At 49.1% G+C, this 23478-nt stretch overlaps 1 protein-coding gene across 1 annotated transcript in view; it reads right to left on the bottom strand.

Annotated features, from left to right (window-relative positions):
* KIAA0907 (KIAA0907 ortholog) overlaps positions 1 to 23478 on the bottom strand; it is a 39502-nt gene that overhangs the window by 7077 nt on the left and 8947 nt on the right. Inside the window, exons 3-10 of the mRNA XM_015422204.1 lie at positions 18621 to 18700; positions 15841 to 15893; positions 12988 to 13154; positions 9986 to 10197; positions 5734 to 5794; positions 3047 to 3108; positions 2412 to 2432; positions 488 to 713 (exon numbers count right to left, since the gene is read on the bottom strand). Of these exons, the coding sequence (XP_015277690.1) occupies positions 488 to 713; positions 2412 to 2432; positions 3047 to 3108; positions 5734 to 5794; positions 9986 to 10197; positions 12988 to 13154; positions 15841 to 15893; positions 18621 to 18700 (882 nt within the window). The remainder of the gene's footprint in view (positions 1 to 487; positions 714 to 2411; positions 2433 to 3046; positions 3109 to 5733; positions 5795 to 9985; positions 10198 to 12987; positions 13155 to 15840; positions 15894 to 18620; positions 18701 to 23478) is intronic.

The following is a 23478-nucleotide window of genomic DNA, read 5'->3' as shown; positions in this document are numbered from 1 at the left end:
TCCCTTTGCACAACACATACCAATCCACAGGGCAGAACAATACTCTGCTGTCTTCTGTTAGGTCCTACTGGAACTGTTATTTTATAAACTAAACTTTTTATTTTTTAATGCAGTGGTTCCAACAGGCAGAATGTCTCACCCAGAGATGAGAATGGGACAAGGCTCCACCGAACACTCATCCAGGTCCCCAAATACGTACAAATCCTTCAAGAGGAAGCTTCTCCTATCCCCCCGCCCATCAACCCAAGGGGCGCCGAAGCCCGCTCCCCCAACCCTGGTTTCCCCTATTCCTGTAACAAAAATTCACCATTGTTTGCAATTTTATACAGCATTCAAAGGGCCTTCCAAAACCCACAGACATGACAAACTGGCAACACAACACACATGCACACAGTAGCAGTCTGACCCCCGATCCCACCCCGAAAGGGAAACCTCCTTTGGATTAGGGCGTTTAGCAGCCACAGAACAAGGTCGTCTTCTGCCTTACCTGGCCGGTGCTAGCCGGAGGCTGCACTTGCGTGATCGGGTACTGGGTGGGCACGGGTGGGACTCCGGTGGGCAGCGCCAGCACGCCCGGCGCCAGGGGGACCGCGGGAGGCACGATGCCCGGTACGCCGTAGGGGGGCTGAACAGGCTGCTGAGGCGGTGGAACCACGGGGTAGCCGGCCTGGAAGCCATTTGGCGGGTAATACGGCGGCGGGGGGGGGGGGGGGGTGGGGGGGGGGCGCGGGACCCGGGGGGGGGGGGGAAGTCAACAGGGAACAGATCAGAACAGATTATACCGGTTTTCATACTTCTTTCTCTAAAACAAAACGCACCCATAAAAACAGTGTCTTTTCCCCCCACCCAAGGGATTTACACAGCGCCATCTCCTCCCCCACACTTATTTATTTATTATTTACTTTTATGTAGAGAAGAAGAAGAAGAAGAGATTGGATTTATACCCCGCCCTTCACTTGGAGTCTCAGAGCGGCTGACAAACTCCTTTCCCTTCCCCTCCCCACAACAGACACCCTGTGAGCTGGGTGGGGCTGAGAAAGCTCTGACACCAATTGCTCTTTTTCAAGGACAGCTGTGCCAGAGTTTGTGACTGACCCAAGGTCACATCAGCAGGTGCAAGTGGAGGAGTGGGGAATCAAACCCGGTTCTCCCACATTAGAGTCCGCGCACTTAACCACTACCCCAAACTGGCTCTCTTAATGTGCCTTTCTGTCCTACTGGTCTGGGACCCAAAGCACCTGACACCCTTCTCTTCGCCTCCACTTTATCCTCACAACAACCCCGTGAGGTAGGTTAAGCTGAGAGTGTGCGGCAGGCCCAAGGTCACTCCATGAGCTGCCAGAGCACGAGTGGGGATTCGAACCTGGGTTTCGCAGCTCGTAGTCTGGAACTTTCACCATCACACCATGCCGGCTCAAACCTCAAATTGCTCCTCCAAACCCACCTTGTTCATGATGCTCTCACTTTAAACCCTGTACTATTTATGCTGCTCTGGCCTAGATGGCCCGATTTCAGAAGCTAAGCAGGGTCAGCTTTGGTTAGCATTTGGGTGGGAGACCTCCAAGGAATTCCAAGGTCGCTACGCAAAGGATGATAATGACAAACGACTACTTCTAGTCTCTTGCCTTGAGAAGCCTATGGGGCTGCCAGACGTCAGCTGCAACTTGATGGCAACTATACACACACACACCTTATCTTATTTTTTTATTTATATCCAACTTTTCTCCCCATTGAGGACCCAATCACATTAAGAGAAGCTATACTGGATCAGGCTAATAGCCCATCCAGTCTAACACTCTGTGTCACACAGTGGCCAAAACCCCAGCTGCCGTCAGGAGGTCCACCAGCGGGGCCAGAACTCCAGAAGCCCTCCCACTGTTGCCCCTCCCAAGCACCAAAAACATAAGAGAAGCCATGTTGGATCAGGCCAATGTGCCATCCAGTCTAACGCTCTGTGTCACACAGTGGCCAAAAACCCAGCTGCCGTCAGGCGGTCCACCAAGCGGGGCCAGAACTCCAGAAGCCCTCCCACTGTTGCCCCTCCCAAGCACCAAAAACATAGGAGAAGCCATGTTGGATCAGGCCAATGGCCCATCCAGTCTAACACTCTGTGTCACACAGTGGCCGAAAATACCAGGTGCCATCAGGAGGTCCACCAGTGGGGCCAGAACTCCAGAAGCCCTCCCACTGTGGCCCCCCTCCCAGCACCAAGAAGACAGAGCATCACTGCCCCAGAGAGAGTGTTCCATCTACTCCTTGTGGCTAACAGCCACTCATGGACCTCTGCTCCACTGTAGCTGTCTATGCTTGTAGCCACCACCACTTCCTGTGGCAGTGAATTCCACGTGTTAATCACTCTTTGGGTGAAGAAGTACTTCCTTTTATCTGTTCTAAGCCTACCGCTCTTTCATTTCAGTGAGGGCCCACGAGTTCTTGTATTGTAAGAAAGGGTGAAAAGTACTTCTTTCTCTACCTTCTCTATCCCATGCATAACTTTGAAAACGTCTATCATGTCACCTCTCAATCGTCATTTCTCCAAGCTAAAAAGTCCTAACCTCTTTAACCTTTTTCACAGGGAAGATGTCCATCCCCTTAATCACTTTAGTTGCCTTTTTCGACACCTTTTCCAATGCAGTAATATCTTTGACGTGTGGTGAACAGAACTAAACACAGTAATCCAAATGACACCGCACCATAGATTTATACAGAGGCATTGTGATAGTGGCTGACTTCTTTTCAATTCCCTTCCTAATAATCCCCAGCATAGCCATTTGCCATTTCTATTGCAGTCGCACATCTGAGTTAACATTGTATTCCTTTCCTCCGTGCGACCCTCGCAACAACCACCCTGCAAGGTAAAGTTAGGTTGAGAGGCTACGACAGGCTCAAGGTTACCTGGTGAGTTTCCCCAGCGGAACAGGGACACACAAACCCAATTGTCCCTGGTCCCAGTCCAACACTTAACCGCCACTCCATTCTGGCCTTTAGCCTTTGACACCTCTCCCACTCGATGGAATGATAAGCAAATGCGACATACTGCAGATACAGACCTGTTAAGGGCACTGCCGTGGTTATTTGGTTCACGAATCGTGAGTATTCAGCATGAACCTTGGGAAAGACCAAGAAGATACGATATGTAAGGGTTGACGGGCCTGATTCAGCAGATTCCTGTTTTAAATGTAAGACTGTGAGGCCCTGGTTAGGTATTTTATTTATGGATGTTATTTATAGCCCCGCCTTTCTAACTTGGGACTCAAGGGCCAATTACACGGAGCCGATACCATTGACAGATGGGACATTCCGTAAACAACGCAATGGGATTTGGGTTGTGGGACCAACCAGAAGTCTGAAAACAGAACTGAGGCAAAGCATTACGTAGTAACGTGACACATTAAATGATGCAAAATTCCATAGCAGCATCCTCGTTTCAGCAAGCTAAACAGACTCGTATAGACCACATCCCGTGACAACTTTTTCGAAGCAACTTTGTGAGTCATTTAGTACAGTGCAGCTCTATCGCCTGTGTAGAAAAGCCCTCTTGAAAAATTTAGTTTTGCATATAGATCCAGGTGGGGTAGCCCTGTTGGTCTGAAGCAGCGGGACAAAGTCAGTCCAGAGGCACCTTTAAGACCGACCAGGGCTTTTTTTGTAGAAAAAGCCCAGCAGGAACTCATTAGCATAATAGGCCACACCCCTGACAGCACAACTCATTAGCATATTAGGCCGCACCCACATGTTACCAGAAGTCTGGTCATCCAGCCACACCAACCTTTTGCTTCTTATTTTGTTTACCTTGTTTGTTGTCAAAACCCAGAGCTTTTTTTGTAGCAGGGACTCCTTTGCATGTTAGGCCACACACCCCTAATGTAGCCAATCCTAATGAGTTTCTGCTGTTGGGTGTGGCCTATTATGCTAATGAGTTCCTGCTGGGCGTGGCCAACTCAGGAGCCAGCCGGAACTCCGTTCCTGTGCGTTCCTGCCCAAAAATAGCCCTGAGACCGACAAAGCTTTATTCTGGGTATAGGAAAAACAGGGCACACCAAAGAAAATTATTCTTCTATATCTTTAACACACTTAGTTGTATTATTATAACAAATTTCCTGTATTAACTAGCATTCACTCATTATACATGAAGTACATTTCATGAACATAAGCCAAGCCAGTAAATGATAATAGTGGTACAACACAAAACAATACAAAATCTTGATGTAGTTATTCTTGGACATTGTTTTGGCTGAGCCGGGTATAAGCTTTTGTGTGTGTGCACACTTCTTCAGATATGACGAAATGGAAGCTGCCAATCCGCATACATAGGTAAAGGGTGAGCAGCAAATTGGCATACAGCTTAAGAAAGTCGTATGACGAGTGCACGGTTTGTGGAAAGGCACGCGTATCAGTGGCATGTGAGTGAATTACTGAATAATTCCTCATGCATTCTACAATGTCTTTTCGGGGGGGGGGGGGCGCCTTGAATTTCATGTATCCAAAACAAAACAGGAGTCCAGCGACACCTCAGAGCAGGGTCCCCTCAAACCTTTCGAGCCTGTGGGCACCTTTGGGATTCTGGCACAGGGCAGTGGGCGCTGGGCACAAAAGGGCAGCTGCAGGAGGCGGAACCAACCACAAATCGCCAGGGAGCGAAATTTTGCATCGTTTCCGTAGCGAGTCTTCAACATTTCAGGCAGCAGCTCTGTTTAAAACAATGCTGTTTAATCCGCACAGCCAACCGGAAGCCCTGCTGGGTGAAAGCCCCATGTAGCCCCTCCCACTTTCTAAAAGCACTTGGTGGGTCACGGTGCTCGCAAGGCACCACATGGGGGGGGCCCCTGCCTTAGAACCTAACACCATTTATGCCAGCCTAAGCTTTCTTGGGTCAGAGCTCACTTCCTCAGATACTCATTAGAAGACCATTTAGGATTATTTATAAGGAAATGACAGAAGGGGGGGGTTGGCCCCTTGCAATCGTTACTTCCTTATAAAAATCTCTGAAATAACTTCCTTCTAATGAACATCTAAAGAAGTGAGCTCTGACTCACAAAAGCTCACACCGGAATAACTATTAGTCTTTAAGGTGCTGATGGACGCCTGTTTTATTTTGCTACAACAGACTAACATGGCTACCCCTCTGGAATCTTCAACAATCACTTAGCCCATTCAGTGGAAGTAGGGGGATGTTTGTGCCCCCCCCAAAAAATCTTCACAAAGAAGAACAGATTGGATTCATACCCTGCCATTCACTACCTGAAGGCGTCTCAGAGCGCTTCACAATCTCCTTTCCCTTCCCCTCCCCACAACAGACACCCTGTGAGGTAGGAGGGGCTGAGAGAGCTCTCTCAAGAACTGCTCATGAGACAACAGCTCTGAGAGAACTTGTGACTGACCCAAGGTCACACCAGCAGCTGCATGTGAAGTAGTGGGAATAAAACCCAGTTCTCTCAGATTAGAGTCCACGCTCCTAACCACTATTCCAAACTGGCTCTCACGCCAATCTGGCTCTCCGCATGGCAACAAAAGCATATGCCCAACCCTCCAACCCGTCTGGGCTTCAGAGTAATTTATTTCCTTGTCTCAAAAAAGCTTACGAGTTATGCAGACGCACACAGGACCAGCACAGTATATAACTATGTCAGAAGAGGCAAAGCTCTTCATACGGGCAAGTTTGGACAGGAGGAGGATTTAAGGTTTCCCATTTGAGCAAGACAGTGCAAAAATCAGAAAACAGGGATTACTTACGGTTTGCAGTAGATTTTCACACAGTTTTTTGGCAGCTGCGAGACCTTCTGGTTTTGGATGGCTGGAGGGGGGAAAAAGATAAAACAAGTGGGTGCCAGCGTGAAAATTTTGCACAAAACCTCAGCCCCTGGCATATCTGGCTCAGGGTTATCTGCTTTGATGGAAGAGAAGGTGGCATGGTCTCTAGCCTGACCTTGTCAGTTCTCAGAAGCCAAGCAGGGTCAATACTTGGAAGGGAGACCACCAAGGAAGGCTCTGCAGAGGAAGGCTGTGGCACACCACCTCTGCCTCCCACTTGCCTTGAAAACTCCTTGCTGGGGTCGCCGCAAGTCACCTGCGATTTGATGGCACTTGACAGATGCGTCGACTCTGACCAGCAAAGGTTCTCAAGCAGTGAGGTCTTTCTCAATACCTACTCGTTTGAGATGCCAGGGACTGAACGTGTGATCTTCCGCATCCAAATCATGACCCACGCTCCTCGGGAACTTGGTTGCCCTGTCTTCAGGGCGCTTCCCATGTGAGAACTAGCACCCAAACGATACATTCTGTGGTGCTTCTCTAAAGTTCACGTAAAGCCAGCTGTTTCAAAGCAGTCTCAACCCAGCCTGAAATAACCTTTCTGTGCTCTCAGGTATGGCTGTCACGCAGTCAAAGTCATGGCCCTGGCTTTGGAAGAAGTCTTAAAATGCCCTCTAGTCCAACTGCCCCCTAACTCGATGCAGAAATCCAAAGTTAGAGGGTTCCAGAAAGACAGCCGTCCAACCCCAGCTTGAAGATCCTCGGTGCAGGACAGACCACCATCCCTCTAGGTCGTTGCTTCCTGGCTGAACCTCTCTTGCTGTTAGAAAGTTTCTCCTAAGGTTCATCCAAAATCTAGTTATCTGTAACTTAAGCGTGTGGGACAGCCCTTTAGTCATTTAGTGCCACAACTGACTCATTTTCCTCTTCTTCCCCATCTTTTCCTGCTATGTCAGATTGCAAGCTGCTACTTTATACTGTATACTGTCAGCAGGAGGGGAGTATGCACGCAATGCATAAGGGACAGCCAGTGAAATGCAGTGGTTAAGAGTGTCAACCTAGGATCTGATAACAAAATGCACAGGAATCCATTAGAGAAGAAGAAAAGATTGGATTTATACTCCGCTCTTCACTCGGAGTCTCAGAGCGGCTTTCCCTTCCTGTCCCCACAACAGACACCTTATTTATTTATTTATTATTTATTTATTTTTGCGATTTCTATGCCGCCCTACCCAGTGGCTCAGGGCGGCTAACAACGTTTAAAATAGTAAAACAATAAAACAATTATATATACAATAAAACTGGTGCTTCGAATCTATACAGATCTACACATTATATAAGATGCTCGGCGGCTCATATTTGCGGCCCACAACTCAATGGTGGAAGCGTCACAGCGCTCCATGGAATCTGGTAGGAGGACGGCACATCAAGATGGTATAGCGATGGTGGTGGCGGCGGCTCCTACCCGAAGGCCTGGTGGAAGAGCTCCGTCTTGCAGGCCCTGCGGAACTGCACTAGGTCCCGCAGGGCCTGGATCTCCTCCGGGAGCTCATTCCACCAGGAAGGAGCCTCCACCGAAAACGCCCTAGATCTAGTACAGGCCAACCTCACCATTCGGGGGGCTGGAACTTCCAACCGGTGAAGCCTCCCCGATCTCAGTGCTCTTGAGGGAACATACGGGAAGAGGCGGTCCCTTAGATAGGCAGGACCCAGGCCATTCAGGGCTTTAAAGGTAAGCACCAGCACTTTGAAGCGAATCCGGTATGCTATAGGCAGCCAGTGCAGCGCTTGCAGCACAGGCTGGATGTGGTCTCGCCTGGAAAGACCCATCAACAGCCTGGCTGCAGCATTCTGCACTAGCTGCAGCTTCCGGATTTGCGACAGAGGCAGCCCCAAGTAGAGAGCGTTACAGTAGTCCAGCCTCGAGGTGACCGTCGCATGGATCACAGTGGCCAGGTCATCCCGGTCAAGGTAGGGAGCCAACTGCCGCGCCAGCCGCAGATGATAGAAGGCTGACTTGGCAGTGGCCGCCACCTGGGCCTCCATCGTTAACGAGGAGTCCAGGAGCACACCCAAACTCCTAACCTCCCGCATGGGCACCAACGGTACCCCACCGAAGGCCGGGAGAGGGTGCCCCAACTCATGACCGATCCGACACAGGCCCAGGACCTCCGTCTTTGTTGGGTTTAATTTCAACCGACTCAGTCTGAGCCAACCAGCCACGGCCTGCAATGCCCGTGCTAGGTCATCGGGGGTGGAGTCCGACTGGCCGCCCAACATCAGGTAGAGCTGGGTTTCATCAGCATATTGATGACACCCAAGCCCACATCTCCGGGCAATCTGGGCGAGGGGGCGCATGTAGATGTTAAACAACATTGGGGACAACACGGCTCCTTGGGGCACTCCACATTCAAGGGGGTGCCTTCGGGACCGCTGATCCCCTATCGCCACCCTCTGTCCCCAACCTTGGAGAAAAGAGGTAAGCCATTGAAGGGCAAGTCCCTGAATTCCCACATCGGCGAGGCGGCGGGCCAGCAACTGGTGGTCGACCATATCGAATGCAGCCGACAGATCTAACAACACCAGTGCCGCCACACACACCTTGTGAGGTAGGTGAGGCTGAGAGAGCTCTTTTGAGGACTACCCTTAAGAGAACAGCTCCGAGAGAGCTGTGGACTGACCCAAGGTCATGCCAGCAGCTGCATGTGGAGGAGTGGGGGATCAAACCCGGCTCTCCCAGATTAGAGTCCACTGCTCCTAACCACTAGACCAAACTGGCTTTGAATAAAGAGCTGAGTAAACTCTTCACCTTGCTCTCTCTGGTTCTTTAGGATCTGACAGACCCGGGTTCAGATTCCTGCTCTGCCATGGAATTCTGCGGGGTGACCTTAGGCCAGTCACTCCTTCTCAGCCTAACCTACCTCACAGGGTTGCTGTGGGAATAAAACGGAAGAGAGGAAAACGATATAAGCCACTTTGGGTCCTCAACAGGGAGGAAGGTGGGGTATAAATGCAGTAAATAAATAATATACCTTGCAGCTCTTCTCTTACGGAAGCATACATCACAACCAGTGTTCCCTCTAAGCTGAGTTAGTATGAGCTAGCTCACAATTTTTTAGCCTCCGGCTCACACATTTTTGTCTTAGCTCAGGAAGGATGGCTCCAGAGCAAATTAATTTATGCAGTAGCCAAGTGGCTCGCTCACAACTTTAATGCCACTAGCTCACAAAGTACAATTTTTGCTCACAAGACTCCACATCTTAGAGGGAACATTGATCACAACTATCATGTGTGCTAGTAAAAGAGTGAGGTATCTGAAGAAGGGAAGCAGTGTCTTACGGAAGCTCCTAGCCTGCCACAAATTTTGTTAGTCTTTAAGGTGCTACTGGACTCTAGCTCTTTTTTACTGTACAGACAGACTAACGCGGCCTTGGGAATGTTTAGTTTGGAGAAGAGGAGACTGAGGGGGGGACACGATGGCTCTCTTTAAATATTTGAAAGGATGTCATTTGGAGGACGGCAAGGAGCTGTTCCAGGTGGCGGCAGAGGATAGGATCCGAAGCAACGGGTTTAAATTACATGCAGAAAGGTATCAGCTGGATATTAGGAAACACTTTTTCACGGTCAGAGTGGTTCAAAGGTGGAATCGGCTGCCTAGGGAGGTGGTGGGCTCCCCTTCACTGACAGCTTTCAAGAAGAGGCTGGACGAATATTTGTCAGGGATGCTCTAGGCTGGTCCTGAATTGGGCAGGGGGTTGGACTAGACTGTGTGGCCCCTTCCAACTCTATGATTCTATGACGATCTATCTTGATCTATCTCCATGGAAGACACCAGATTTAGCCGTACAGAATGGAAATCCGTCAGGGTATCTGAAGAAGTGAGCCGTGACTCATAAAAGCGCCTTCCCCTGCCACAAATTTTGTTAGCCCTTAAGCTGCTACTGGGCTCTTGCTCTTTTCCTGCTGCTACAGACAGACTGACGCCGCCACCCATCTTGACCTATCATGTGATTGGTCAGCTAATGATGTGTGATGTTGGGCCCTGGGGCTAGAGGAACCGGAGTTCAAGTCCTCGCTCAGCTGCAAAGCTCATCAACTTGGACTAACCGACCTTAGAAGACCGCTGGCAGAACGGGAGATTCCGCACTGAGGATCTTGGAGGAAGGGCAGGACAAGAATGTGACAAGGGTTAAAGGAAAGCGGCAGCTCCTGACCCAACCCAACTCCCCCTTACCTGATGTAAATGTACATCGGCTCGAAGGCTTCCCGGCCTGAGGCGGGCTCGATGCACCCAGACCCTTTCCCACGCAGGAAAACCTTGGCGCCGGTCTCAATCTGGATGTGCTGCAAGTAGGAACAGCCCGGGCCTTCGACCTTCTCCTTGACGCTGAAGGTCGGCACGGCGTGTTCCAGACCCACAAACAACTTGTCCTGGACATAATGCATCTGTGGGCACAGAGGAGGGCTGTCAGTGCTGCACGTCTCCCACGAGCAGTGCAAGGACCGGGGGCAGGGGAGGCACACGGCACCCTCGGAGATCTCTCTGCTGAAACCTCCACAATTAAAAAAAAACCCCACAGAAACAGACACCACATCATTCTTTTAGGTGGGGACAAGATAAAACACCACAGACACGGAGCTGCCTTCTGCTGAGTCAGACTGTCTATCAAGGTCACGCAGGGCTATTTTTGGGCAGGAACGCACAGGAACGGAGTTCCGGCTGGCTTCAGAGTTGGCCACGCCCACTACAGCCAAAACCTCTGTGTGCCTGGCTACAGGGGGAAGGCCTGGAGAGTGACCCTCCCCCCCGGTGACTCTGAGGCAGGTGGGCTGGGGGGGTGCTGCTGGAAGGATCAGGGAGGCATTTAAATGCCTCCCCATGCCTTCCCCGGCCTGCCCAAGGGCTGGCTTCCCCGGGTTCCCCGCAGCCACAGGGTGCCTGGGCAAGCCAAAGGAAGGAAGTTTAAACTGCCTCCCATCCCCTCCAAGGGCGGGCTTGCCCGGGCAAACCAAGGAAAGGCATGGGGGGTGTGGCCTAATATGCTAATGAGGTTTTGCTATTGGGTGTGGCCTATTATGCTAATGAGTTCCTGCTGGGCTTTTTCTACAAAAAAAAGCCCTGAAGGTCAGTATTGTTGACTCTGAAGCGGTAGCAGCTCTACAGGGTCTCAGGCGGAGGTCTTTCACATCACTTCCTACCCGGTCCTTTCAGCTGGAGGCCCCAGTGATTGAACCTGGGACTTTTGGGCAGATCGTGAGAGGGAGGGCAGGAAGGGATGAGCCAGTGCTCGGATCTCATGGCTCTTTCTTGTATGCCCAGGGAAATGCGGATCTCCACTTTGGGGTCAGGAAGGAATTTTCCTCCAGGCCAGATTGGAGGGATCCTGGAGGGTTTTTTGTTTTTTTTTTGTCTTCCTCTGGGGTCACTGACGGAGTGTGGGTGGGTGGGGGAACTGTGAATTCCCTGCATTGTGGAGGAGTTGGACTAGATGACCCTTGGGATCCCTTCCAGCTCTATTTTTCTATGTTTCTGCATGCCAAGCAGAGGCTCTGCCACTGAGCCACAGCCTGTCCCCTGCCACCTCCAAGCCACGGGAAGAACATTCTTGCCCCCAAAACAAAGTCCTAGCAAGATGCTGATCGTGGCACCCTCAGCAGAATTTACAGGGTCTTTGGTCTGATTCTGGATTAAGTTACACACACCTGAGAAAGAAGAGGAAGAGGAGGAGATTGGATTTATACCCTGCTTTCACTACCTGAAGGAGTCTCAGAGTGGATTACAATCTCCTTTCCCCCCCCCCCAACAGACACCCTGTGAGGTAGGTGGGGCTGAGAGAGATCTTATAGGTGGGACTGAGGGAGCTCTGAGAGAACTGTGACTGGCCCAAGATCACTCAGCAGGCTTCATATGGAGGAGGCAGGAATCAAACCCAGTTCTCCCAGATTAGAGTCCTAGCACACTTGTCCCCCTCGTCACCCTGTGAGGTAGGTGGGGCCGAGAGAGTGCTTTCGAGAACTGCTCACGAGAGAACAGCTCTGAAAGAACTTGCGACTGACCCAAGGTCACACCAGCACCTGTATGTGGAGGAGTGGGGAATGAAACCCAGTTCTCCCAGATTAGAGTCCGTGCTCCTAACCACTACACCAAACTGGCTGGAAAGAATGGGTTTGCTCATCTACAGCTTAAGGGTGAAGGCCAAGACGAGGGGGACAAGTGTGCTAGAACTGCGGGGAAGGCAAGAGCCTTGCTGCATTAAGATGGGCGAACAAACAGAATGTCAGGAAATCAGGGCTCTTCCTTCGCCCCTATTGTCAGCCCTCCAATTCGCCCAGAGAGAAGGACACGAACGGTTGTCGGATGATACAGTGAGGCCCCGGCTCTGCTGCAAGCTGAGCCCCCTCTCTCCACCGCGTTACTCTAAGAGGATGGTATCGGCAGAGCCTTGGCTCAACAGGCTCTGCCTTCTTAGTCCTCTAGGTGCAGAAATCATACAGACATAGCCACAGGAAAAAAAGCTTTCGGGAGGATACAATAATTGGCAAGTACTATAGAACTGTGAGAAGACAAGAGTCTCTGGGAACGGCAATAATGCTAGGAAAAGTTGGAAGGCGGTAGGAAACGAGGAAGACCACACAGGAGATGGATGGACTTAATCGAGGAAGCCACAAAGGCCCTCCATTTTCAAGATATGAGCAAAGGCTGTTAATGACAGGATATTTTGGAGGATGTTAATTCATAGGGTCACCATGAAATAGAACTGATTTGATGGAGCTTAACATGTGGGGGGGGAGAGGGAGAGAGAGAGGGAGAGGGGGGGGAGAGGGGGAGGTCAGGGAATTAGGTTATGCATAAATAACAGTAACTCTTCAAGCAGAAGGCCTGTTTAACAGGACGCCTTTTAAAACGACCATACTGTTTAAAAATATTTCCTTGCATATACACAGCTTCCCTTTGGTCATTCAGTGGGAATCCTTGGGGTGGCAGCTGCCGCCAAAGCAATGTTTCTAAAGATCTGCACAGCCGATTGGATCTCCAACGGCCAATCAGAAGGCCTGCTGGCGAACAGCCCAACCCACATTCTGAACACTCTTGGCAGGTGCCAGAAAAGGTGTTGCTAGGCCCCACGGCACCCATAAGTGTCACGCTGGGGACTCCTGGCCTAGATTGTTCATTTCTATCCACACACACACTCACACACCCCAAGAAAATCCAGCAAATCATTCTACAATACGTACCCCTCCGGACTGGAATGGAGGCTTCTGTCCCACGGCTGGGGGCAGCTGAGTGATGGGGGCGGGCTGGTGGTAGACGGTAACGGTGGCGCCATTGAAAGTGGGGCTGGACCCCGTAGCCGCTTTGACCACGCCGTTCGTGATGATCTCTTTAATTCGGTTGACAGCTCCTGCGGGCAAAGACTCACTTTTCAGGTTGCGAATTTTAAGGAACACCAGAAGGCACGGGAAGTTAGGCCGCGAATTTCACACAAGCCTGACTCGCCAAGGGTAACGTAGACAACTGGGGGGGGGGGGGCAGCATCTCCCCTAGTCAGGCCTGGGTTCTGCTCCAACTGAGATGCTCCCTCCCCAGCTCCTTTATTCCTTTCAGACGTTTAAATCCCATTTTTCTCCTGATCAACCAGGACCTGAAGCAGCCACTACTGACAGAGCCACTGGAGGGAAGGCGAGCGGCAGCCAGCCACCCCTTCGGTCACACCTGGACTGAGGTGAATTCAACAGAAGAAGAAGAGAGAGAAGAAGAGATTGGATTTATACCCCGCCCTTCACTACCCAAAGGTGTCTCAGAGCTGCTTACAAACTCCTTCCCCTTCCCCTCCCCACCACAGACACCCTGTGAGGTAAAAGAAGAAGAGGAGGAGATTGGATTTATCCTTCGCCCTTCACTACCCAAGGGAGTCTCAGAGCGGCTTACAAACTCCTTCCCCTTCCCCTCCCCACCACAGACACCCTGTGAGGTAAAAGAGAAGAGATTGGATTTATACCCCGCCCTTCACTACCCAAGGGAGTCTCAGAGCGGCTTACAAACTCCTTCCCCTTCTCCTCCCCACCACAGACACCCTGTGAGGTAAAAGAAGAAGAGAAGAGGTTGGATTTATACCCCGCCCTTCACTACCGAAAGGTGTCTCAGAGCGGCTTACAAACTCCTTCCCCTTCCCCTCCCCACCACAGACACCCTGTGAGGTAAAAGAAGAAGAGAAGAGATTGGATTTATACCCCGCCCTTCACTACCCAAAGGTGTCTCAGAGCGGCTTACAAACTCCTTTTCCCTTCCCCTCCCCACAACAGACGCCCTGTGAGGTAGGTGGGGCTGAGAGAGCTCTTGACAGAAACTGCTCTTTTTCAAGAACAGCTCTTATCAGAACTATGACTTGCCCAAGGTCATCCAGCCAGGTGCAAGTGGAGGAGTGGGGGAATCAAACCTGGTTCTCCCAGATTAGAATCCGTGCACTTAACCATGACACCAAACTGGCTCTCGGTGCATATCAATAGTACCATCTGTAGGCAAGGTGCACTTGGTCTCGTTTCCACAGGGGAATCCCATTACTCTTTAAAGTCTCAAAATACTTGTTTAACCTTAGCAGTTCCAAGATAAAGACGAGCAATTATGCGCGCGAGATTAAATGCGCTACCATCTGCAATCTCTGCAGGCTGTAAATTAGGTATATCGTTTTCAGAAAAGAAACGGCAGTTGTGTTTTAGGGATTACAGAAAGTGTGAAGTGTGGTCTGTTTGAATATCTGTCGTATCAGGAGGCTAGAGAGAAATCGTTCAAGAGAAACGAGCTTTCCTTACGTATTTTAGTTATTAAACTTTTAATGGCTTCCAGGCCAGTAATAATTTGTTTCTTAGCTAAATTCCTTGTTCAGGCCTTGAGAGTTTTGGCAGCTTGTGACAAGAATCTTCTCTAATATAGTATAGCCCAGGGGTGGCCAAACTTGCGTAACGTAATGGCCACATAGAATAAACGTCATATGTTTGAGAGTTGCAAGACATGAACAAATATGACACACACGTTTTTGTCGGGAAATATGCAAATTTGCTTTTAATTAACATTAAATTAAGACTGTGTGAAAGAGCCATAGGCGGCTCTCGAGCTGCAGTTTGGCCACCCCTGGTATAGCCTGTCCTCACTTGGGTTAAATTCTTTCTTTTATTCCTGGTAGGGACTGACTGACACTAGTCAAGACCTGTAGGTCAGAGAGAGGAAGAAAGAAAGAAAGAGACAGAGACAGGGAGACAGAGAGGGAGAGACAGGGAGAGGGAGAGAGAGGCAGAGAGAATAAATAACAGGTTCTTTGGATTTTCACGTTTGTGTTTTATGATGCCACAGTCATTTTACCTCTTCGAGACCACCTGGAGTTACGAGTGCCACGTAAATACCAATAAAATATGCAGATGACCAATCGTCAGGGATGCGTTCCATCTTCAGGAAAGTTTAAATAGGTGCACATAATCATGACACACACTGAAAAACCAGCTAGGGCCGTATATAAATCTGTCGTTAAGTGAAGCTTGAATAATTCCGTAGCAGGCCTTGGTGATTCACCCAAGCGGCTCACAAATCAAATTTACTGCTTTTTTTAGTTGTGTTATTGAGACACAGGGTTCTATTTTTGGCGTTTTGCACAGCTCAAAGCTGCAAGTCCTGCAGGATCTGTGGGAACACTGAGAAGCTGGGATTGTCAGCTGACAGAGACGGAGGTGGAGGGAGCAATTTAGTTCTCCACACACACCCCATAGTGCCGCTGCTGGGCCCCTGATTTAAGAATGTAAAAGAAGACATGTGGGATCAGGCCAGTGGCCTATCCAGTCCAACACTCTGTGTCACATAGTGGCCAAAACCCAGCTGCCATCAGGAGTCCCACCAGCAGGGCCAGAACTCCAGAAGCCCTCCCACTGCGGCCCCCCCAAGCACCTATAAAACAGAGCATCACTGCCCCAGACAGAGTGTTCCATCTACACCTTCTGACTAATAAACACTGATGGACTATGTGTTTATACATTCCCCTCGACTTATTAAACCAGTTCACGATATTCTGTTCAACGCGTTGAAAGAGGCAATTTACTTACTGTCCACCAGCTCTCGCGTCTGACCCTGGACGTGCAAGTACAGCGGACGGTCTCTGTAAGACACACACATTTCCACTGAATCCCAGGCTCTCTGAGGGAAATCCCTTTCTCTGCCCGCACCCTGAGCTTGTGCAATCTCTTAGCGTTGCATCATGTCATTAAAAAAAGACTGAAGTACAGTATTGTAATGATGTTCAGCAGCTGGGATTTCTTCTCAGAACACAAACGCTTCCTATGAAGGCACTGCAGCTCAGCTGGGAGGATGCGGGCAGAAATTTGCGCCCCCCGGCAAAGTGTCTCGAGTCACAGGACTGTAATCCTGGCTCTCCTCCTGCCTGACCTAAGGCCTGGCTCACACATGCAGGCAAATGAGGAGGAGGAGGAAGGGACTCCACCACTGCAGACTGCGGGGACAGGATTTCCGTTCTGAACGCTCCTGCCCGTACTTATTATTATATGTTATTTACAGTCCACTTTGTTCACTGAGGCTCAAGCAGGATTACGCACAGGGGTCGTTTCATAGAAAAAGAGCTAGGGGAACTCATTAGCATAACTCATTAGCATATGCCACACACCCTGACATCACCGGAAGTGTGTCATAAGGCCACACACCCCGCCCCCAACGGTGCCGGCCGGTGCCGGCTGCCTTGCAGCTCCACTGCCGAGCCCCATAAGGGGCCCGGCGGTGGACCTGCAAGGCCGGCGGGAGTGCAAGGAAGCCCTGCGAAGGCCCTCCCTGGCCCCAGGCAGGCAGGGGTGGGGAGAGGCAGGGAGGAAGCAACTTACCCTCCCTCTTCTCCTGCCTCCTCCTGGCTGAATGAGGGCCGGAAGCGGGGCGGCCAGAAGCAGGGGGCGGGGCTTCATCATGTGCCCCGCCCCCCGTACCTCACCCGGGGGAACTGCGATCCCCCGCGATCCCCCCCCGAAATGACCTCTGATTACGCAGCGTTCCTCAATGCAGTCAACAAGGTGAGACAGCTAATAAGCAATGTAATAGGACTAGAAGTTGGAGGAATCTGAGACAAAGAGAAATCTGAAACTGAGTTATCTGAAGAAGTGAGCAGTGACTTGTGAACACTCATACCCTGCCACAAATCTTGTTAGTCTTTTTTTGTATTTTTTAAAACTGTGTGTGCGCGTGTGCACTTGGAAGTCATGGCGACCTCTGGTGACTGACCCCTGCTGAGGGCCTGGAGGATATTCAGAGAGGTGGCTAAATAAAGCCTGCCCCTGCCTCCCGCCTCTGGTATTCCAAGGAGGTCTCCCATCCAGGTACTTGCCAGAGTCGACCCTGCTTAGCTTCTGAGATCTGATGAGACCGAGCTTGCCTGGACGAGCCAGGTCAGGGCAAATTCTGTCAGTCTTTAAGGTGCTACTGGACTCTTGCTTTTCCCCCACCGACAGACTAATACGGCTACCCACCTTGATCTGAAACAGAGTGCTAAGTTCAACGTGAGATGTTAAACAATGGGACAAAACCTCATGCAAACAGAGCCTGCTGTGCTAGGCATACATTTGTGGGGAGTTTTTAACTTAGCTGAAACACTTTAAACTGTAATCTTCCACCTACAGAGTCTCATTCTCTTGCATGTGTGAATCAGGGCTAAATTAATGGAAAGAGAGCAAAATTTCAAGGTGTGCCAAGATCTGAACAAGAGTTCCAAGAGCGCTGCCGAGGAACTTACAGGGGGAAAAAGCAGGAGGGCCCTCTGCCCATCAAAACACACAGCGATCCTGCCTCATTTGAATAGGGTTTCCTGTGTGGGGTATTCAGAAGAGTAAGCCTCATCTTTATCTGCCCATCCAGGCCAGCTGAGGTCAAATTCTGCCCAAGATCCTGAAAGATCTGCTGCCAGAACAGAGCTGAGGCACCAACGGTATGATTAAATAAAAGGAAGCTGTTTACATTTGGATAGAAGAAGAAGAGTTGGATTTATACCCCTCTGGGGTGTGCAAAAAAAAAAAAATATCGGCCCGATTCGGATTCGGCGGAATTGGGCAGAATTAATTTCGTCCGGCAGAAAGACTCCTGCATGTTAATTTCGGCAGTAGGAGCCATTGGGGAGTCTTTCCGCCAACCAAATGTCAATTTTGGCCCCATTATATCCTATGGGCCATTGAAAATGGCGAAAACATAGGGTATATTCTGGGGGCAGGAGGGGAGGGGGTTTGAGAGAGAGGCTCCAAACTCGCAGGGTAGCTGCTGGAGCCTCTCCCCAAGATACCCACCAAGTTTCAAGAACATTGGACCAGGGGGTCCAATTCTACAGGCGGCAATTTGGCAGCAAGCCGATTCAGATAAGAGAATCTGAATAGGACCGCAGCAGCCTGAAAGGGGCCCAAATGGGCCATTTTGGGGGGTGAATTTGGTTCAGATGAATTGAATGCACATCCCTATACCCTGCCCTTCACTTGGAGTCTCAGAGCAGCTTACAATTTCGTTCCCCTCCCCTCCCCATAACAGACATCCTGTGAGGCAGGTGGGGTTGAGAGAGCTCTGAGAGAACTGGTCTTAAGAGAGAACAGCTCTGAGAGAACTTGTGACTGACCCAAGGTCAACCAGCTGGCTGCAAGTGGAGGAGTGGGGAAATGAACCCGGTTCTCCAGGTTAGATCTGCCGTTCTTAACCACTACTTCAAACTGGCTCGGGGACAAGAGTTTGGTACACACCACCTTAAAAAAACTCTGCCCCACAGAAAGCCAGGTAAGAAAAAGATGGATTTTGGCAACTGCGTAAAGAGCAGCTGCGCAGAAAAACTGAAAGTGACAGAGGCACATACCCAGGTCCGACTTTTGCTTTCTCTTCCGCAGTCATGTACCTGCCACGAGTGGAGACTGCTGCACCGCTCAGCCTGCTGATCTGCAGACAGGAGAAAAACAACAACCCAATTCTGATTACATGAACACAAACAGATCTGCTGGACTCAAAGCCTTTCTACGCCAGCATTCTGCCTCCCCCAAAGGCTCGCTTCCTGGGACTGAAGGCAATAGCAGGCCAAATGCTAATTCTGTTCATTTACGGTGGGATTCACAGGTCACTTTTCAGCCTCTGCTCTTCCCTTTTCCCTTACATTTACACGCTAAAGAATCCCAGAATTGGAAGGGGCTGTAAAGGCCATCTAGTCTAACCCCCTGCTCAGTGCAGAATCAGCCTAGAGCATCCCTGACAAGTCTGTGTCCAGCCGCTGCTTAAAGACTGCCAGGGAGGGGGAGCTCACCACCTCCCCGGGCAGCTGATTCCACTGCTGCACAACTCTGACTGTAAAAGATTCATGATGGAATTCACACCAAGCCCCTATGCCTCATCTCCTTCTTTCCTTGTAATCTTCCCAGCAGGAATTCCCAGTACGATCTTCCCTTCATATATCTGAAGACACAAACTGTGACCCACAAAAGCTCATGTGAAATGAATGCTAGTCTCTGAGGTGCCACTGGACTTTCATTTTGCTACAACAGACTAATGCAGCTACCCCTCCGCAGTCATCCTGAATGCCAGAGAGAGCTAGTTTGGTGTCGTAGTTAAGAGCGGCAGACTCTAATCTGGAGAACTGGATTCCCCACTCCTCTACATGCAGCCAGCTGGGTGACCTTGGGTCAGTCACAGTTCTCTCAGAGCTCTCTCAGCCCCAACTACCTCACAGGGCGTCTGCTGTGGGGAGAAGAAGAGAAGGAGATTGTAAGCTGCTCTGAGACTCTGAGTGAAGGGCGGGATATAATAAATCTAACTCATCTTCATCTTCTTCATAGCCCTCCTCCACAATTTGCAAGCGGTATTCAGAGGTCTCTAACCATGCACGCTCCATTTAACTATCTTATTTATAAGCCACTGATAGCAATTCCATCCTTTCTATCTTCTACAGGGTGACTTGCAGCAAGAAATTAAAACAATGTTGGAGAAAAATAAAACTCCTTTAAAAAGAGCCGGACAGGCTACTTTTGGCACGTCATTCCACCACTCCTGAAAAGATCTCTCACAACCATCCACCAAAACACAGAAGGTGAACCGCAAGAGCCCAGAAGGATCTGGAGAAGTGAGCAGTGATTCACGAAAGCTCATACCTTGGCACAATCTTTTTAGTCTTTAAGGTGCTACGGGACTCTTGCTATTTTCTACTGCTGCACGGCTACCCATCTAGATCGATCCCCAAGGGAGAAGCAACTTGGAAGATTCAAGTGCCCAGGTAGGTATTTAAGGGAAAAGATAATCGCCTCCTGTCCTCCATGTTTTTGTCACACCCTCTTGAAACGCAATCTAGGTTAGTTTGTATGGACAAATCTTGGCACATCGGTAGGTTAAATGGAGCGTGCATGGTTAGAGACCTCTGAATACCGCTTGCAAATTGTGGAGGAGGGCTATGAAGAAGATGAAGATGAGTTAGATTTATTATACCCCGCCCTTCACTCAGAGTCTCAGAGCAGCTTACAATCTGCGTGTTGTGTGAAGAACTGCTTGTTCAGAGGGACATAAGACCAAGGATCTTTTTTTAAAAAATCCAAGATCCTCCACTGAGCAAAGATGATGTCCACAATCTGCATTGGTTAAGCAACTTAAAACGAAATGTGCATGATTTCTCTCATTCTGCATACTATTACATTAGTTTATACTACTTGTCACAGGGAGTACGCCGGGAATGTATGCTTCACCCTGACCACAGCAAATCTGATTCGACAATGCTTGGGCCTTTGAAAGGTTGCAAGCATTCCTTGTGTATTTCCAGGCATATCTCCAAGAACATAATGGACGAGCCACCTGGGATTTCCTTACTTGCCGTTTTCAGTTACAACCAGGATTCCTAGCTCCATGTTCAGAAATATCAGGAGGTTTGAGGGTGGAGCCCGGGAGAGTGAGGTTAGGGAGGGCTGGGGCCTCGGTAGGGTATAATGCCACACAGTCCACTTTCTCAAGCAGACTATGAAGAAGAGGAAGAGAAGAAGAGATTGGATTTATGCCCCGCCCTTCACTACCCAGAGGAGTCTCAGAGCGGCTTACAAACTCCTTCCCCTTCCCCTCCCCACAACAGACACCCTGTGAGGTAGGTGGGGCTGAGAGAGCTCTGACAGAAACTGCTCTTTTTCAGGAACAGCTGTGCCAGAACTACGGCTTGCCCAAGGTCATCCAGCAGCTGCGAGTGGAAGAGTGGGGAATCAACCCGGTTCTCCCAGATTAGAGCCCACGCACTTAACCACTTTGTCAGAAGCAAGAGACCTGGTGCAGAAATTCAGATAACAGCTATTTCGCTCCTACGGACTTGCAGGCCCTCGGCGGTCTCTGGGCTTTTTGAGCCCCTGGGCAACTTTGGGATTCTGACCCAGGGTGGTGGGCACGGCCACCAGATAGCTGCCGTAAGAGGGGGAGGCCAACTGCAACACATGAGGGAGTGGGGTTTGTATAACTCTAATACTAGCTCCTCAACACTTCAGGCATTAGCTCTGTTTAGGAGAAGAAGAGATCAGATTTATACCCGGCCCTTCACTCGAAGTCTCAGAATGGCTTACCATCTCCTTTCCCTTCCCCTCCTCCCCACAACAGACACCCTGTGAGGTAGGCGGGACTGAGAGACCTCTGAGAGAACTGTCCTTGAGAGAACAGCTCTGACAGAACTATGGCTTGCCCAAGGTCATCCAGCAGCTACAAGTGGAGGCATGGGGGATCAAACCCGGTTCTCCCAGATTAAGAGTCCGTGCACTTAACCACTACACCAAACTGGCTTTTAATCTGCACAGGTAATCAAAAGCTCTGGTGAGCCAAATGCCACATCTGGCCCTGCCCACTTGCTGAAAGCACTTGAGAAAACTGGAAAAGGTGTTGGTGGGCAATGTTCCCTCTAAGCTGTGGAGTCTTGTGAGCAAAAATTCTCCTTTGTGAGCTACTGGCATTAAAGTTGTGAGTGAGCGATCTGGCTGCGGCATGAATTAGTTTGCTCTGGAGGTACATATGGATCCACAAGGGTTAAGCTGACTCTAAATATTATGAAAATGCAAAATGTATTCAGGTGTACACATTTTAAAACTTATTCATTAAAAATATACCATTCAGACATAAAAAACTTCTCAACATTCATACATAGATGGGTTAGTGCTGTGCAACTGAACCAAACGCATTTGTGAGTCAGCAATTTGGCTACTGCACAAATTAGTTTGCTCTGGAGCCATCCTTCCTGAGCCAGGACAAAAACGTGTGAGCCGGAGGCTAAAAAACTCTGAGCTAGCTCACACTAACTCAGCTTAGAGGGAACACTGGTGGGCACCATGTTGGGGACCCCTGTCATAGATGCGTGCTTTTAAATTTAATTTAACACACAGGAATGGAAAAAAACAGGAACGGGAAGGCTGTAGCCAAAAATACCCAAAGTATACTCCCATGGAGACGCCAAGTCAAAACATATACAATGCAAGTAAATATTCAGTGTAATAGAAAAATGGTATCCCGATAATGGCAACATTTACAATATAGAAAATATATACAAAATTCCAAATCGGTGTCATGAATCAACATCAAAAAACGTCATCATAATGGAATATATTCTGACAAAATACAACCTCCATATCCATCTAATGCTGACATCAATAATAAGGATGCTACTGAATGTCCATGAATATCACAGGAGGTTCAATGAAGTGACAAAAAAGGTCACTCATCTCTTCTCTTTTCTCAACGGTAATTCAATGGGTAATTCAAACCATTTCGGAGAATACCCTTTATCAAGAGGTACATATCCCTTCCTCCACAGAAGCAATAATTCTAAGGTGCAATGACCAATTTCGGGAAGAACTTGAAGACGGAGCCCAGTCATCTCGAAAGCAATCCCCAAGACAATGGTACAGTATACAGAAGAACTTCATTGACCCTCCTGTGATATTTATGGACACTCCGTAGCGTCCTTATTATTAATGTCAGCATTAGATTGATAGGAATATCGTATTTTGTTAAAATATATTCAACTGCGATTACTTTTTTGATGCTGATTCATGACACCGATTTGGACTTTTTTTTTTTTTTTTAAATATATTTTTATTGTTTTTAACATTTACAACCAAAACAACCGTCAAACAAACCTTATAACTGGTAAACAACAGCGGAAACAACATGCATAGTTCCAAAAATCAATATTTTGTACAGATGCATTAAGGTATTTGTAGTGATTAGTAACATACAAAACTCAATAGCAATTAATATATCGCAAAATCCACATACTTATCTGGCAATTTAAATAATGATTGGGGGTGGTTTGAAATATAATCAAAAAAAGAAAACCATCTATTCAGAAAAACATTATTCTCTGTAGGTGTGTAAACAGCTAATATTTGTTCAGTTATTTTATCTGCAATTATATAGTCCCAGCATTTTTCAATCCATTGCTTGATCGATGGGATCTTGGGTTGGTTCCAGACTTGAGCCAGAAGTGTTTTTGCCGCCGATAGCAAGATTGAAATAAGTTCTTTTTTCTCTGGTGGCATTCCCACCAACAATGTAAGAACGTTCCAGATTTCCCGCAGCCCTTCCAACATAGTGGAGAAGATTTATGTTTGCAAAGAAACAGACGGGTGGGGGTTAGATACCAACGAGAATAAATTTTAAAGGATTGACTCCTAATAGTTAGGTTTTTAGTTCGCATTTGGTAAGATGACCATACGTCA

The sequence above is a fragment of the Gekko japonicus genome, unplaced genomic scaffold (assembly GCF_001447785.1).
Source record: "Gekko japonicus isolate JY-2015 unplaced genomic scaffold, Gekko_japonicus_V1.1 scaffold1009, whole genome shotgun sequence".
NCBI classification, from domain to species: Eukaryota; Metazoa; Chordata; class Lepidosauria; order Squamata; family Gekkonidae; genus Gekko; species Gekko japonicus.
Note: the sequence above shows the minus strand (reverse complement) of the source record. Positions and strands in the feature narration are given on the sequence as shown.